The following is a 14,157-nucleotide window of genomic DNA, read 5'->3' on the forward strand; positions in this document are numbered from 1 at the left end:
TTTTTGCCACTCATCTTTTATTTCACTTCTCACAGAATGTTGAGGGGGTGAAAAAGGGTGGGAAACGAATATGGAAGATGGGTTAAATAGAGGAAGTAGTTCACAGACAGCTCTTCTAAATGCTATGATTAGCTATAGTTAGAAGACGAAGTGTACAAGGTAACACTTGAAACTCAGTAAAAATGGGGCAGAAGAAAAAGAGTTTTTCCAAGCTTGAATTTGGCATTGCTGTGGCAATGTGGTTTTAGATCATGGCCTAGCAAATTGTTGAGCCTAAGTTTAACCAAAAATAGAGTACTTACTCAATCTGTCTATTCTAATCTGCTTTCACAAGTTGCTGAGTTAAAGTACTAATTGTGCATGTGTAATGGAACAGACATTGTATGATTGCATTTTGCTTTAAAATTAAACAAGCTTACATGACTGATGAAAACTACTGAGTCTATGGCTTTTACTTTCGTAATTCTTTAGTGTGAATTAACACATAATGGAAAATCAAGAGTGTTTGTGTACAACTTGAAAATTGGGCATAATATAAAACTTCAGTATGCCTGTTTTTATGAATAGCTTTTACAGATAGTCAAAAAGAACAGAGTGGTTGAAAAAGAAAAATAAAACCTTGATTTGATCTTCCCTAAATATGTAGAGTTACCTTTTTCTGAGGCCTTAAAAGGCTCCAAGAGTAAAAATTCATCAGTAATGCTCATAATATGTTAAAGAGTAAAAATCAAACACTGTATCTGATTACCTTAACCTGTTGTTCATCTGTCAGGTTTTATTGTTATTTTGAAACTGTGCAGCTGAGCAACCCAGTTCCATGTGGTCTTTAATTGAAGACAGCATTAACTAATGAATGCTTGCAGCCTTTTTTTACTTTTTGGGCAGATTTGGCGAGCTTCTCAAATTACCCTGGGGTATCAGCCCTGGGGACACCTTCGTTTGTGTTCTGTCTTTGTACCACTTGGCTGTGGGAGAGATGACATCTTTAATGTAGCTTTAAAGGAAGATGAAATAATCATCTGCATACGTAATTCTGATATTCAGCTTTCCCTCTGTCTTTTGCAAGTGGATTTTATTTCTGTGTGGGACAGATGAACTTTTTTTAAGCTGATCTAGGGAGAGTGTGGGGTAATGCTTTGTGGGTTGAAGGTAGCATCTGAAAAAAACTTGTATGCTGTCTTCAGGGACTGAAGCTGTTAATTTTGAAGCTCTGCAATTCAGAAGCTGACTTCAGAATGAAATTCTTTTTTTTTTTATTTTATATGATGGAGGCTTTTCTCTCCCCCCCCGCTCCCCCCTTCAGAATGTCTGTTGTTATTTGTGCTATTGTTTGTGCCTAGACTTGCAAGCTGCTACAGTTTTGAATGTAGCTGCCCATCTGCTGCTTGGATATTTATAGGCAGATCTGTGGAGTTCCTTCTAATCTCTCAAGCCTTCAAAAACGTTAATGAATTAAACATCACAGTGGTCTTGTAAAAAAGGGAATTAGATGGAGGGACTGAATGAAGACTAAAAGAGATAAATGACTTGCTGAAAGCCATATGTATATTTCAGAGCAGAACAAGGGATAGAAACCAGATTATTTTTTTTCCTGACGTGTTTAACAGACTGGCTATGTTCTCTTCCTTGGTACATGATGAGGGAATGAAGAAAGTACTCGTTCTTTGAAACATGCAGTAGATGCTCATGAACAGACCAACCCATTTAAAAACCTTGTAATGTGTACTGAGGGTATTAAATGTTACAGGTCTAATGAATTTGAGTAGACGTGTTAGTATTCTCATGGAGTCTGAATTAATTTTGACAAAAAGAAAACACCTGTTATTTGTAGGGCAGCTTCTCTGTAACATCTTCAGTCATCTAGTCAATGTGAGTCTGTCAACTTCACCCTCTGCCCTTTCTCTTTAACAGACTTTTAAAATGGTATTAAACAGCGTCTGGACATTGGTTCTTATTTAAATTTATTATTAGATGGGACTGAAGATGTGTAGCAGAAAATGCAAGTGATACTCTTATTCATGAGAAATTAAGCACTTTTACACTGAATTACATAATTCTTATTGTATGTGAATTTGGTGGCTTTTTGTTTGTTTTTGTTTTTTGAAACAACTTCTTGAATTTTAAACTGTATTGACTAAAACAGTGTAAGTTATAGTCTTTCCAGAACCTAGAAATGATAGAAGATACAGCCTACCATGTCATGATTTGATTTCACATTAAGTGCAGCCTGAAATATTGTTTGCATTTTTATTTGTTCTGTAAATCTATTTTTTTTTACTATTTTTTTGCTGTCTCCTTAGCCTTCTGTCTTCCCCCTAATGTATATCAATTTCATTTAAGTTTGTATTTAAGAGAATTTTCTCAACTAGTATTGGTTTCTGCTTGGTAGGAGGATTGGGAGAGTTTTCTATTTAACTGGAACACCTTTCAAATATTTAGGTTTTAAATACAAATATTATGTGAACTGAATTTTACCAATTTTCTGTGGAAACCTGCAAAAGAATGAATACGTTGTTGCAGACTAACACTGCTGCATTGATTTAAAAACCTGAAAGCCCAGGTCGTTCAAAAGAAGTTAGTGGCGTTCTTCAGTATAGGTTTTTTTTATTTTAACATTTCCTGTAGACCGAAGGTTTACAAGTTGGCATATGGTATTTTAATTGGCAAAGTAGATTGCAGGTGGGCATGCAGCACTCAGAAGATTTTCTGAAATTCAGCAAACACGTTTAACTTGGTTCATATCCGTATAAAATTTGAGCAGATAAGTTATGTCTCTTGCTTTAGAAATGATAAAATGCAGTTTATTGAAGTATTCCAGTTTCCTCAAGTGAAATCTGTTCTCTCAGTGATGTTGTTTCTTCTGTAGCTTTTTTCTATTTAATGAGTCCAAATGCCTTTTTTTATTGGTGAATAGGCACTTGATGTGTTTGTTTCAGCTAAACAGTGGTACAGCATTGAGCAACACATATTACCTCATTCTAAATTGAGAGCTTGATGGTCAGTTTAAGAGCCTGTCATTTTGCCTTCCTCTGAACAGGTTAAAAAGGCTTTACATTTATTTGTAGGTCTAAATATACTTATATCTGCTTTTTAGCAGTGTACCTTTTTAAAACACCTTTGATAGCTCCCACTGGAAAGCAGACACCAGCTCTCTTGGAAATGTTTAACTTTCTGGTATTAAAAAAGGCATTTAGTTTAATTCATCCTGAGATTCTCTGGGGTGTTAAAGATATAGAAGGATGTTAAACCTTATTTTTAAACCTGGAGGTTTGGTTTTTTTTTTTTCTGGTATGTTCTGACAACCTGCCCTGGTGAGACTTTTCTTCTAGATGGACCACATCAAAGCTCTCACAAAAGAGAATTGCATGAGTTTCTAGAACAAAAGCTAGGTGTTTGAAATTATCAGCAATTGGTTCTAATTGTTGTGACTCACCTCCCTCCACTCTGAATGAACAGAATCCTTCCTTTGGTTCCAGGAAATACTGAACAAAAGAACTATTCTGATCCAAGGACAGTGCCACTACTGTGGCAGAAAGCCAGGCAGTGCTTTCATATTAAATAAATTGGTCTTTTCACAACAGCAAGAAGCACGCTTCCTGGAGTCATTAAGTTGATGCAAACTTTAGTTTGCATGTGAATGTATGAAGATAATAAAGTTTGTGTGTAGGTTTGGACTTTCTTCATTGGTGATGATAAAGAGCCATTTGTAATAATTTTGAAATACAGCTTGGGGAGGAGAGGGAAAAATCATTACCAGGTAAGAAAAGAAAAAAACAATACTGCTGAACTTAACTAGTTTACACAGGGTGGTTTGATTGTTGTGTTTGAGAGACAAAAATGACCGAGTCAACAAACCTACAAATTTTTGTCTGAAGCATGCAGGAGGCTTTAAAAGGATGCTTATATGAGTAACTGTTGAAAGTGCAAGCTGTCTTGGGACTCAGTTTCCGGAAAGAACTGAAACGTGTTTGTTTCCTTCTATAATATGGGAAATGATATTTCATGTAATTGACAAAAATGGCACTTAAATATGGAGATCTAGGGATAAGGAATGGGAATGGACATTGTGAGACATTATGCATTGGAACAGGGAGGAACAGTAAAAAGTTGTTAAAATGTCATTTCTGTTTCATAATAAAAATAATTATTCTGCTGCTTGTTTGTAATAAAGCTCATTGTTTTAACAAGAGGAGGAATAACTATTCTGTTTTACCTCAGGCTCTCTGGAGTTTTTTTGGTTTTGGTTTTTATTTTCTTTTCTTTCTTTCTCCTGGATCATTTATAGTTTTGATTCAATTAATTCCCCCTCCCCCCCAGGAAAAAAAAACAACCTCTGTGTGCAGGAATGCTGAAGTATCCAGATGGGTGATTCCAGGTTGTAGTCTGAAGTCCTTTGCCTGGAATTAAAGAATTTTATTTTTAAAATTTGTTTTGACTGGATACTGGCACATACCTTGAATTTTGTATCTCTGTGAAGATTTACGGGTTTTTTACTATATGGATTGATTTGTGCAAGTATGAACTCAGACATACAAGCATATGCCAGTTGCTACTTTTGTGTAGGCAGGAAGAGAAGGTTGCAGTTCAAGAATTCTGTTGATTTGTCAGTGAAACACAAAGACTTAATCATAGTGAATTGCAGTTCATAATGCAGTAACAATGGGATGAAGGTGAGAAGGGATTTGGAGCCAACAGGAGCAGAAGCATTTCCAGCTATAGGTTAGACATACTTACTCTAGCTCTTGGATGTTTTTCTTTAATTGAAGACCTTCTATTGGCAGGGTAATGGCAGTGTCCTGACATCCATGCAGCATAATGTATTTAATTTTTATATTTCTGGTAATATGAAATACACTATGCAAAAATGTAATTTTATATAAAGTCATTTTATCTCTGAATGACTGAACAAACAAATGATCTACTTGTAAATTAATAGTAGTTTAATGGGGTTAGGAAATAAGACTTTTATATCAATGTCCTTGGTTGAGATGCTGCTTTGATTTTTTTATTTTTTTTTTATGAGGAGGAAGAACTCTTTAATTAAAGGTTTACATGGAGAAATGCATATGATGATGTTTTTTTTCTTTGGCTTTTACAATACTTTGGATTTCAGTTAGTATTCTGTGCTTCCTTCAGAAGAGTACAAAAGTGTTTTGGTCAGTGCTCATTCTAGTGACATGTAATTGATTTCCCATGCTTGACAATTTAAACGTCTTGTGTTTCAGAGCTGTGAAAATTATCTGCAGTAGAATGGAAGCTTCAGTAATATTACCCATTCTGAAGAAAAAATTGGCTTTTCTTTCAGGTAGTGTTTCTATTTCCCTATTGGTTCTCTGCATAATTTGGATTTTTAAGTTGGTTACTTGTATTTGCTGGATGTATTTAACAGAAATATATTGTTGATTAGTGCTGGGTCATATTTCAAAAGGATCTCTGAAACTTTTAATCTAGTAGCCAAGTTATTGCTGTTGGCATTTAGCACATGTTCCACTGTAGCCTCTAACTCAACCCACAAAGTTGATGTCATGAAGTTTCAGTCCATAAATAGAAGAGTAGTAATTTAGCAGACATACAAGAATAATCCTTTCTGGTTTTCTAATGTGGTTTTAGAAGTAGAATGTTTTCAGAATTTTCTTCAGAAATTTTTTCCTTCCTTTTCACCTCTGTCTTTTTTTTTTCCAACATAGAAATGGATGGGAGCTGAATTAGCCATGCATTGCAACGTTTTGATTATTGCCAAGTAGTTAATTCAGGCAAGGCTGGAATTATTGTTGTATTTATTAAAACCTCTTGAACCTTGGGTGGAAAATAGCTTTCTCTTCTCCCTGTGCAGAAGAAAAACAAAAGGAAATACTTAAAATGATGAATGAAGTTCTCCTGCTGATTTCACTGTTGTCATATAGTGGTGTTAATTCTGTGTGTTTAATTTTCAACTCTAGGGTAGGTAGATAACTTGCAGAACACTTCTCAACTTCATAAATTGACAGGTGTTGCCATAAATAAAAATTCTTCTGGTTTAGTTTATTTTAGCTAGTCTAGTTTATCCTGCTCCAATCACTTGAGAAGTGAAACCTGTTCCTTTGTTAATAGAATTCATTTTGCTTTGAATTTGCACGCTGTGCCCAGCAATTACACATCAAACAATTCCTGTTTAAAAACAAATGCACACACCCACCCCTCAACTCATATTAAAGCCTGGGACAGTGGGTAACTTCACCCATACTAATAGCAGGTGCACGGTGTGTTGGTTGTTCAGCATTATACTGCAAGGGGAAGCTCTCATCAACTAGAGTGCATTTTCAATTTGCTACTAAAGCTGCCTGATCCATTTTGAAATATAGATGTTCTTAGTGGAAAGTAATTTATTGAATGGCAGTTTAAATGCTAGGAACCTTTTTGAACCTACATATTTCTAAGTAGGTTTGACCTTTTTGGAATTTTGTAGTATTAATGAATGTTTTAATTTAATGAATAGTAAAGATTCATGCAGTAGTTCTTTTAAGCGTTCTTCGCTGTAAGTAAAGAAACCTGACAGAGAAATTGGTTCATCATGTCTCTTTAAAGCAATTTTTTATACCATATAATTTCATGAATAAAAACATATAATGATTAATAAAAATTCAGAAAAATACTATTTTAGCAAAACATCTCCAGTGTTTGTATGCTGAAGTCTTTTGCCATTTTTGAGTTAAATTGGTACAGATGATGTTGGCCCTGCCTTCTTTTTCTGGAAGCAAAAAAGAGTGGTTTCTAATGGAGTAGTGTCTCCTCAGATTTGGAATCCATGGCTGTGTAGCTTCTATGTTGACAGATCATTACAAATAGCAGAGAAAAAATGTCAAGCTGCTGACACGCAAAATAGCTGAATAACCACTTTGATGCAAAATGGATTAAAATTATTTTTTTGTCATGCTTTTAACCTAAATGTGTTTTCAGTTTATAAACTACACCACTTCAGAGTTAAATAACACACATCAAGCTAACTTTCCCTGATACTATTTTTCAGGTTTAGTTCTAAGCCTAAAGACTTAGTCTGAGTGTGGCGCTTTTTTGTAAGACAAGGAGGTGGTGTTTGCCATGCCTAAAATCACAATGTGAATGGATTTGGTTCACTAATTGCAGTATTCTGAAGGGGGTGATACATACTTGTAACTCAAAGGAGTTACAAATAATACAACCAAGATCAAAGAACAACTTTCTTATTGTGTAGTGTGTTAATATTCAGAAATATTAGATCACATACATGATAGCCATTACATCTCAACTGGTGACTTTAGGTAATATTCCTTTAAAGACCCATTCAATGTTTTTCAGCGTTTTCTTTAAAAATACAGGTTTGAATGAATATGATTCTTAGATGGATAAGGATATACCAGTTATGTTTTACATGAATGACTGGCCATCATTTTTCACTGAGGAAACGAATCAGTGATAACTCCTACCTTGTTCTTTTTTTGTGCTGTGGCAGGTTGACAGACTATTTACCTGCTCTGTATATACTTTGGTGCAAGAAAGCTGCACAAAAATCACAGTGAAGGCAGAATGCAGGTGTTTGAATCTTTTCTGGTATCCAGAAATCTTTAGAAATAATGATTTCTTGAATCTTTACAAGGTGGGGGAAAAAACTTATCAGTTGTTACACAAGATGACTTGTCATGAAACTGAATAAATTTAAGTAATTATTGTGAAATGTCAAGAGATTATAGTTTTGGGGTTTGGTTTGTGGGTATTTTTTTTGAGTCAGTTCATGTTTAAAAATGCTGTTTAAATCCAGGTATAAAAGTGAGAATTTCTGTTTGTCTAGTATCTTGCATGTGTAGGCTTCCAATGCCTAGTCTAAACTTTCATTGGTTAAACCCTCTTCAACACCAGAGTCTTTCAAGTCTGTGTAAAGAAATCATGAACTACTAATAGTTAGCTGCTTTTGTGGGAGCAGGTGTTTGTCAGTCTCATGAATCCAGAAGTAGCTTGGAACAGAACAAGTCCCTTCTAGTTATGAATCAGCTATGGTAATGCTAGCTACAAGTGCAAGAAGAAAACGTGTCCTTCTGCAAACCCTTCATTCCCTGGCCATGTATACATTCCTTAAAATTAACAACTTTAATGCTCTATTCATGAGTTCATGGGTAAGGGAGGAGAGGGCGTGTTAGATGGAATTCCTGCAAATATTTTGTCTAGTAGAGTCCTGAGCTGCTGCCATGGCTTTTGGAGCTTTGGACTTGGGTTCTTACTTTTCCTATTGCAGGCTCACTCAGTTTGATCACCAAATTCTGTGCAGTCAATGGTTTAATGCTTATGACAGTGTTTTCTTGCTTCTCTGCTCCAGTGATTTTTCATGGTTCCCCTATTTTACAACACGTAACCCATTTTTTAACCTGGCTGTTGCAAATTTTAATTCCAATAGATTTATTTTCTATATTCCTAAGAACTGCTACCCTCCTGTCTCTGAGGATTTCCTTATGCATGAGGAAAGACCAAATGATGCCTGAACACTTAAGGAAAGGCTTCTTTATTAATTTTAATGTTTTAGTCCTGTTGAGAGATGATAGCTAACAAGCTACCATTGAGTCTGCATGGTTTCTGAGGTACTATTTTACATCCACAAACTTACCACTTTCATTTGTTGGATATAATGTGTGCCCACTAAGCATTGTCACAAATGGAGAGAAACGTTTTCTTGAAGTGTACAGATGAGAACAAACGTCCAGTTTTTAAAGCATTGAGGGGTTTTCCTTACTTTTTCTCCTGCTGCTTCACTCCAATTATCAGGCTTTCTGCCATTCAGAAACAGAGAAGGGTAACTGTGACTTCCTCTTAGTTTCTGCAAAAAGGATCAATCCATTTATTCTTTCTAATATAGCACCACTCTTTAATTCTGTTTAGAAATATAGTTACTAAAAGGTGCATTGCTGTTTCCCAGTAACAGTTCTCCCCCCAAAAAAGAGGAAGGGAGGGGAACACTACTCTTGCAATGGGTGACCAATTAAAGCAGTCCTTTTATGAAAATGTGGGAAAGGCATGTGTATTGGTAGATCTTTAATACCCTTTAGGGAGTTTGTGCAGCTTTGGAAACAAAGAGAAAAAAACGTATTGCAATTAAGATGCCAACATATGTTGTGTAAACAAACAGTGTTTTGCCATTATTTTGCCTACATCTCTAATGGATGGGGGAATTCTTACCAAATTATGTCAGTGTACCTTTATGCATTTGTGAGTGTTACATGTGTGTATGTGCTTTGTCTTATTTTTGCACAGCTGTTACTAATCTGTTAAAAGTTGTTTTTACTGATTAGATGGAACTTCAGCTCTGCAAATATTAAGTAACTTTATGAAGAAAAAGCATGATTTAATGGTATTAACCAGATGAATAACACACTTAATTTGAGAATAAAGGTATTCTTTCTCAGTTTATAGAAATTTACTTTGCTTTGTTTTCACCCCAAATAAAGCTGAGATTATCATTATGCTTGTACAGTTTTTCTAAAATACAGAGGAAATTGTATAGTAACTGTTTACTACATGTACTTAAATGGCTCTGTGGTATTTTTAAAAATATTCTTAAATAAAATAGCTAATATATTAAAACTTATTCTAAAAAATAACACTGAATAAAATGGAAAAGGATTTCAGCTACTCCCAATTGTGGCAAACTTAATTTGAAACTGGTTTAAAGTAGAGATGGTCATTAGTTTAAAAAAACCCAACACCCTCAAGAATTAAAAAAAACCCAAACAACCCACCCCCAAACTTTTAAGATGACTGAAGTTGCAGTTTAATAAGCTATAAACTAAAGCACTATATCATTCTAGAGTTATGTTTGGATTCATTAATGTTCTTCTCTTCATGTGCAAATTCCTGTCCCCACTTGTCTGTCTTCCCCTGCTGTCCTCCTCCCTGAGAAACCCAAAATATTTGATACAGTTTTGAAATGAAGATAAAGATTCAAGAGCAGAGAGAAAAAAAAAATAGGTAAGGTGGCTTGCTCAAAATGGTGGATACATGAACTAATAAGTTGCTCCAAATTAAGTGGAAAGATGCGTTGCAGCCACCTTTGCCCCCTTGTAGTTAATGCTCTGAGTTAACAGCTCTTTTAGGGGCAAGTGTTCTTGTGTCAAGGCCTTCTGCCTTCAAAAGATCGCCAGCCCCTGTACTTAGAGATGTGATGATTGTACAAGAGTCAGCTGCACTCCTGATTTCTTTCACTCTGCAGCGCTTGCTGATGGACCCTTTCAGGGAGCTGTGTCAGTATTTATTTTTCATGGGATATTTGGCTTCAGTTCCAATTTAAGCAATGAGTAAGAAGCTAGTCCAAATCCATTTTGGTTACTGGCTCATACCTGTGTCATTGAAAAGTCAATGTTTTTGAAATGTTCTTTCTTCTGCTTTCTTTAAAGATCCATTTTTTTTAACTGTACCTTTCCAGAGATTTCTTGAGAGTCTGTGTAGTGAAAAACAACCCAAATGATAGTTGTAGAACAATCTACTTAAGTGATACTGATATGCTACATGTACCGCTTGTACTGAATCTCCTAATGGACATATAAATGTGAGACCAGCTCTTTCAATATTTTTGTTGCTGATACTGTTTGTATAACTTTTAGCAGCAGGGTTTGAAAATGCATGGGAAGATTAAAGCAACTGGTTGAAAATATTTATCTTAATTGTGAGGTGACTGGTATGTGTTTCTAAGTAGGTCTGGAAATCTTCAGTGTTTGATGAATGAACTACCAACTTAAAGGAAGTGCCACAGGCAGCCTGTGTGCTACAAGATCCTCCTTTGTGCAGTCAGTGTTTTTAGGTGTTGCATTCTAGTTGGAGCTGCTGGGAACATGCTCACCTTGAAAGCTAACCAGGTTGCTGACAGGCTGGTAGTGTGGAAGGTCTATGAGATATCTTTTAACAATGTAATCTAGATACACAAAAGTAATGCTTCTGGAAATCTTGATTTGTGGTGTTTATGTTGAAAGTACTAGGTAAAAGTCTGACAGCTACAGATGTGGTCTGTGCTCTGCATGCCTTAAATATTGGTGTGGCGAGTGAATCCTCGCAACTGAGAGGTAAAATGTCAGTTGTGATTTTCACAGAAACTTTGAAGGTTACTTTCATGATGTATTTTGAGACCACGTACCTACAAAGTATTTCTTGTACCTTAAAACCATCACATTTTTCTAATGACTTTTTCCCCTGAAATAGGAGGGAAGGACAGAAGAAGTGGCCTCATTCTGACAATTCCATTATGCCTTGAACAGACGAGTATGGATGAGCTGAGTGTCACACTAGACTACCTTCTGAGTATCCCAAGGTGATTCTGTTTGGGGCTGCCTTCTTTTCCAGTGGTGGAAGGGATTTCTTTATTTTTTTGTTATTTGTCTTTCAATACCAAACAAATTTTACATAAATGTTTGTTTAAAATGTGATACTGACTGACTTAGAAACATAGGTCCCAATAAGCTAAGGGATATCTGCCGAGGCTTGCGCATATCCTTTTATTCTGTATATCTGGCTTTGGGTGTTTTTATTTCCTCTTTGCTTGGGATATCTTTGGTAATTTCTTTTTAGTGATAATACAATTAAATTACTATGTAAATTAACGAGCCATTCTAATGAAATTCCTAAGCTTGCAAAGGTAGCATTGCCCAATGTAAAAAAAGCTTCCTCCTCTTTCTTTGCTATGTGCCTAATCTTTGTAGCTTGTTGGGCTTGAGTGTGCACTGAGTCTAAAAATATATGGAGTCTTACTGAAGTTAGTGAGCAACTCAAATGTTTAAAGTTAAGATACTGTTTAAATGTGCTGAATGACAACTTGAGTGTCTTGTCTTCCAGACCTTGTTGTAAAACCATTGCTGGTTGAGTTCTGCACGTGTAACCCTGCAAGTTTATAGTGACAGTTCTTGGTCCTAGCTTAGTTAACTGCATTTTGTTTTATTAAGATCCAGAGATCAATCTTTTATCATAGCTTTGCTTTGTTCTCTTATGCTATCGATTTAAAAAGGAGAGAAGTCTCTCAGATAAATGCTTGCTTTTGTATCTTTACATTCCTTCTCTGGAAATGGGAACAATGGCACAACTAAAGGCTGTTTAGTGTGCTTTGCTTACTCAGTCTAAAAATGCTTTAAAAATACAATTAAATGATCTGGTTTTGTTTTTGTAGTCAAGACTGTTAAAAAAAAATTCTGATTGGGGAGAGGAGGAAAGAATAATTTCAGGTTGCTTACAAGTAAAACATCAATAGGTATATGAGTATATTGCATAACATTTTAGTCATGGAAGTTTTAGGGTTTTTCAAACAGCGTTTTGTCTTCTGTAAAGTGATGAAAATACCAAATGGTCACCTATGCAAGTCATCTCATTGACTGTCATGTGGTTTAACCCCAGCTGGTAATTAAGTACCATGCAGCTGCTTGCTCACACACCTCCTCACCCTGAGGGGCAGGGAGGAGAGTTGGAAGGGAATGTAAAACTCAAGGGTTAAGATAAGAACAATTTAATATTTGAAACAGAATAGAAATGAAAGAACAATAATAATGATGACAGTAACAGTTATAATGAAAAGGGGAAGGGAAAGAATAATATCCAGAGGGAAAGGAAGAAAGGAACAAGTGGTGCACAGTGCAAGTGCTCACCACCCACCGATGCCCAGCCAGTCCCCAAGCAATGATCTGCCTGCCTCAGCCAACCCCCCAGGTGTATATACTAGGCATGATGTCCCATGGTATGGAATACCTCTTTAGCTAGTTCAGGCCAGCTGACCTGGCTGTGTCCCCTCCCAATTCCTTGTGCCCCTCCAGCCTTTTTGCTAGCAAGGCCTGAGAAACTGAAAAGCCTCACATCAGAGCCAGAACACAGCACTGTACTAGCTCCTAAGAAGATAATTAACTCCATCCCAGCTGAAACCAGGACATTGACTTAAGGACTTGGCTGTATTTGTGGAACAAATGCAGGCGTCCTTGTTCTAGCACTTATTCTGCAGTCTTATCCTGATGTATGTTTTTACGTATATTAGTGTAAAAATAACTGGCTGAAAATTCAACCAAAGTACTGTTTGTACAAACTGGGAAATCTGTTTGAAGGCAAAATTTAGTGTTCCCATGTCTAATGTTCTCTTCGTCAGTCATGGAAAAAAATGACCGCTCTTTTTATGGTGGCAGTATGGAAAAATTATGGTCATTTTTGTTTGCAGGGTTTTTTTTTTTTTAGTGGGAAATGCAAAGGTTTTGGCCTAAGCACTTGCCCTTTTTGTTCTGGAAAGACTTGCTGCTGAACAGTGTTTGAAAAAAGGAGGGGTGTGGGGAGGGATGTTGTCCCAAATCCAGATAGTTGTCCAAGAAACATTAATGTTACTTTTCCCCTCCCCCCAGGTTCTATGTGTAAGGTAACCTAAGATGTTTAACTTTTAATTTGGTTGTGCATGACGTATGTTGTAACTGTAACTGTTCTGAAGTATGTATTCTAGTGTTGATGGATAGCTGTGTCCAGAATTTGAGAGGCATAACTGTTCATAGTGTCTTGGGTAAACGTCTTTGGGGGCTGTGTGTGTGGGAGTGTGTAAAGCTTTCCTAAAACTTCAGGCAACTTAGTCCTAGTCCTTTCTACTGTTACACCTTTCTTTCATGCTATTTAAAATTATTGGATTATGAAGAGGCTGCTTTGGAATCCTAGAAAAATAGAAGTGGAAATATTATGCTATTGTCTGTGCGTACTGAAGTTTGCTTCCTTCATTGTATTCTCTGTATTGTTGCTCAAATCACCAAGTGTGTATTTTTTTTTAACTTTCATAGAAACATTTATGTTTGTGTTGGCTGAACTTTTCACAAGTGGTAGCTCACTTTTGAATTTGGATGTTTGTTAGGGTGTTTTGGGTTTTTTAATAGGTTTAGTAGAGGAGAAGAGCAGATGCTGATACTGCTAGATACCAATGAGCCTGAGGAAGCCATGTCTCAAGATGCTATAGTTAACACTAATCATCCTGTTCTTGAAAGCAGTGGTAGTATGCCTTTTTGCATGCGTGAAGCCCAAATGTTCAGAGTGCTTCCAGAAGAATAATGTGTGCAATCTTAGAGGTTCCTTAAAACCAAAAGTGTGTATGGATTGGCAGCCAGATTTTGATTATTTTTTTGCTAAATAGATATTTATATTGGTAAGGTGCCTTCCCCCCCC

The 14,157-nt window shown here is 36.1% G+C and overlaps 1 protein-coding gene across 3 annotated transcripts in view; it reads left to right on the forward strand.

The window, feature by feature from the left end:
- Positions 1-14,157, forward strand: part of SESTD1 (SEC14 and spectrin domain containing 1) — a 55,614-nt gene that overhangs the window by 7,205 nt on the left and 34,252 nt on the right. For all 3 annotated transcript variants that reach the window (XM_080400376.1, XM_080400374.1, XM_080400375.1), the window contains exons 4-5: positions 5,226-5,305; positions 11,194-11,302. In XM_080400376.1, coding sequence (XP_080256502.1) covers positions 5,251-5,305; positions 11,194-11,302 — 164 coding nt within the window. In that variant the 5' untranslated portion in view covers positions 5,226-5,250. The remainder of the gene's footprint in view (positions 1-5,225; positions 5,306-11,193; positions 11,303-14,157) is intronic.

The sequence above is a fragment of the Falco punctatus genome (genome assembly GCF_963210335.1).
Source record: "Falco punctatus genome assembly, chromosome: 8".
Classification (NCBI taxonomy): Eukaryota; Metazoa; Chordata; class Aves; order Falconiformes; family Falconidae; genus Falco; species Falco punctatus.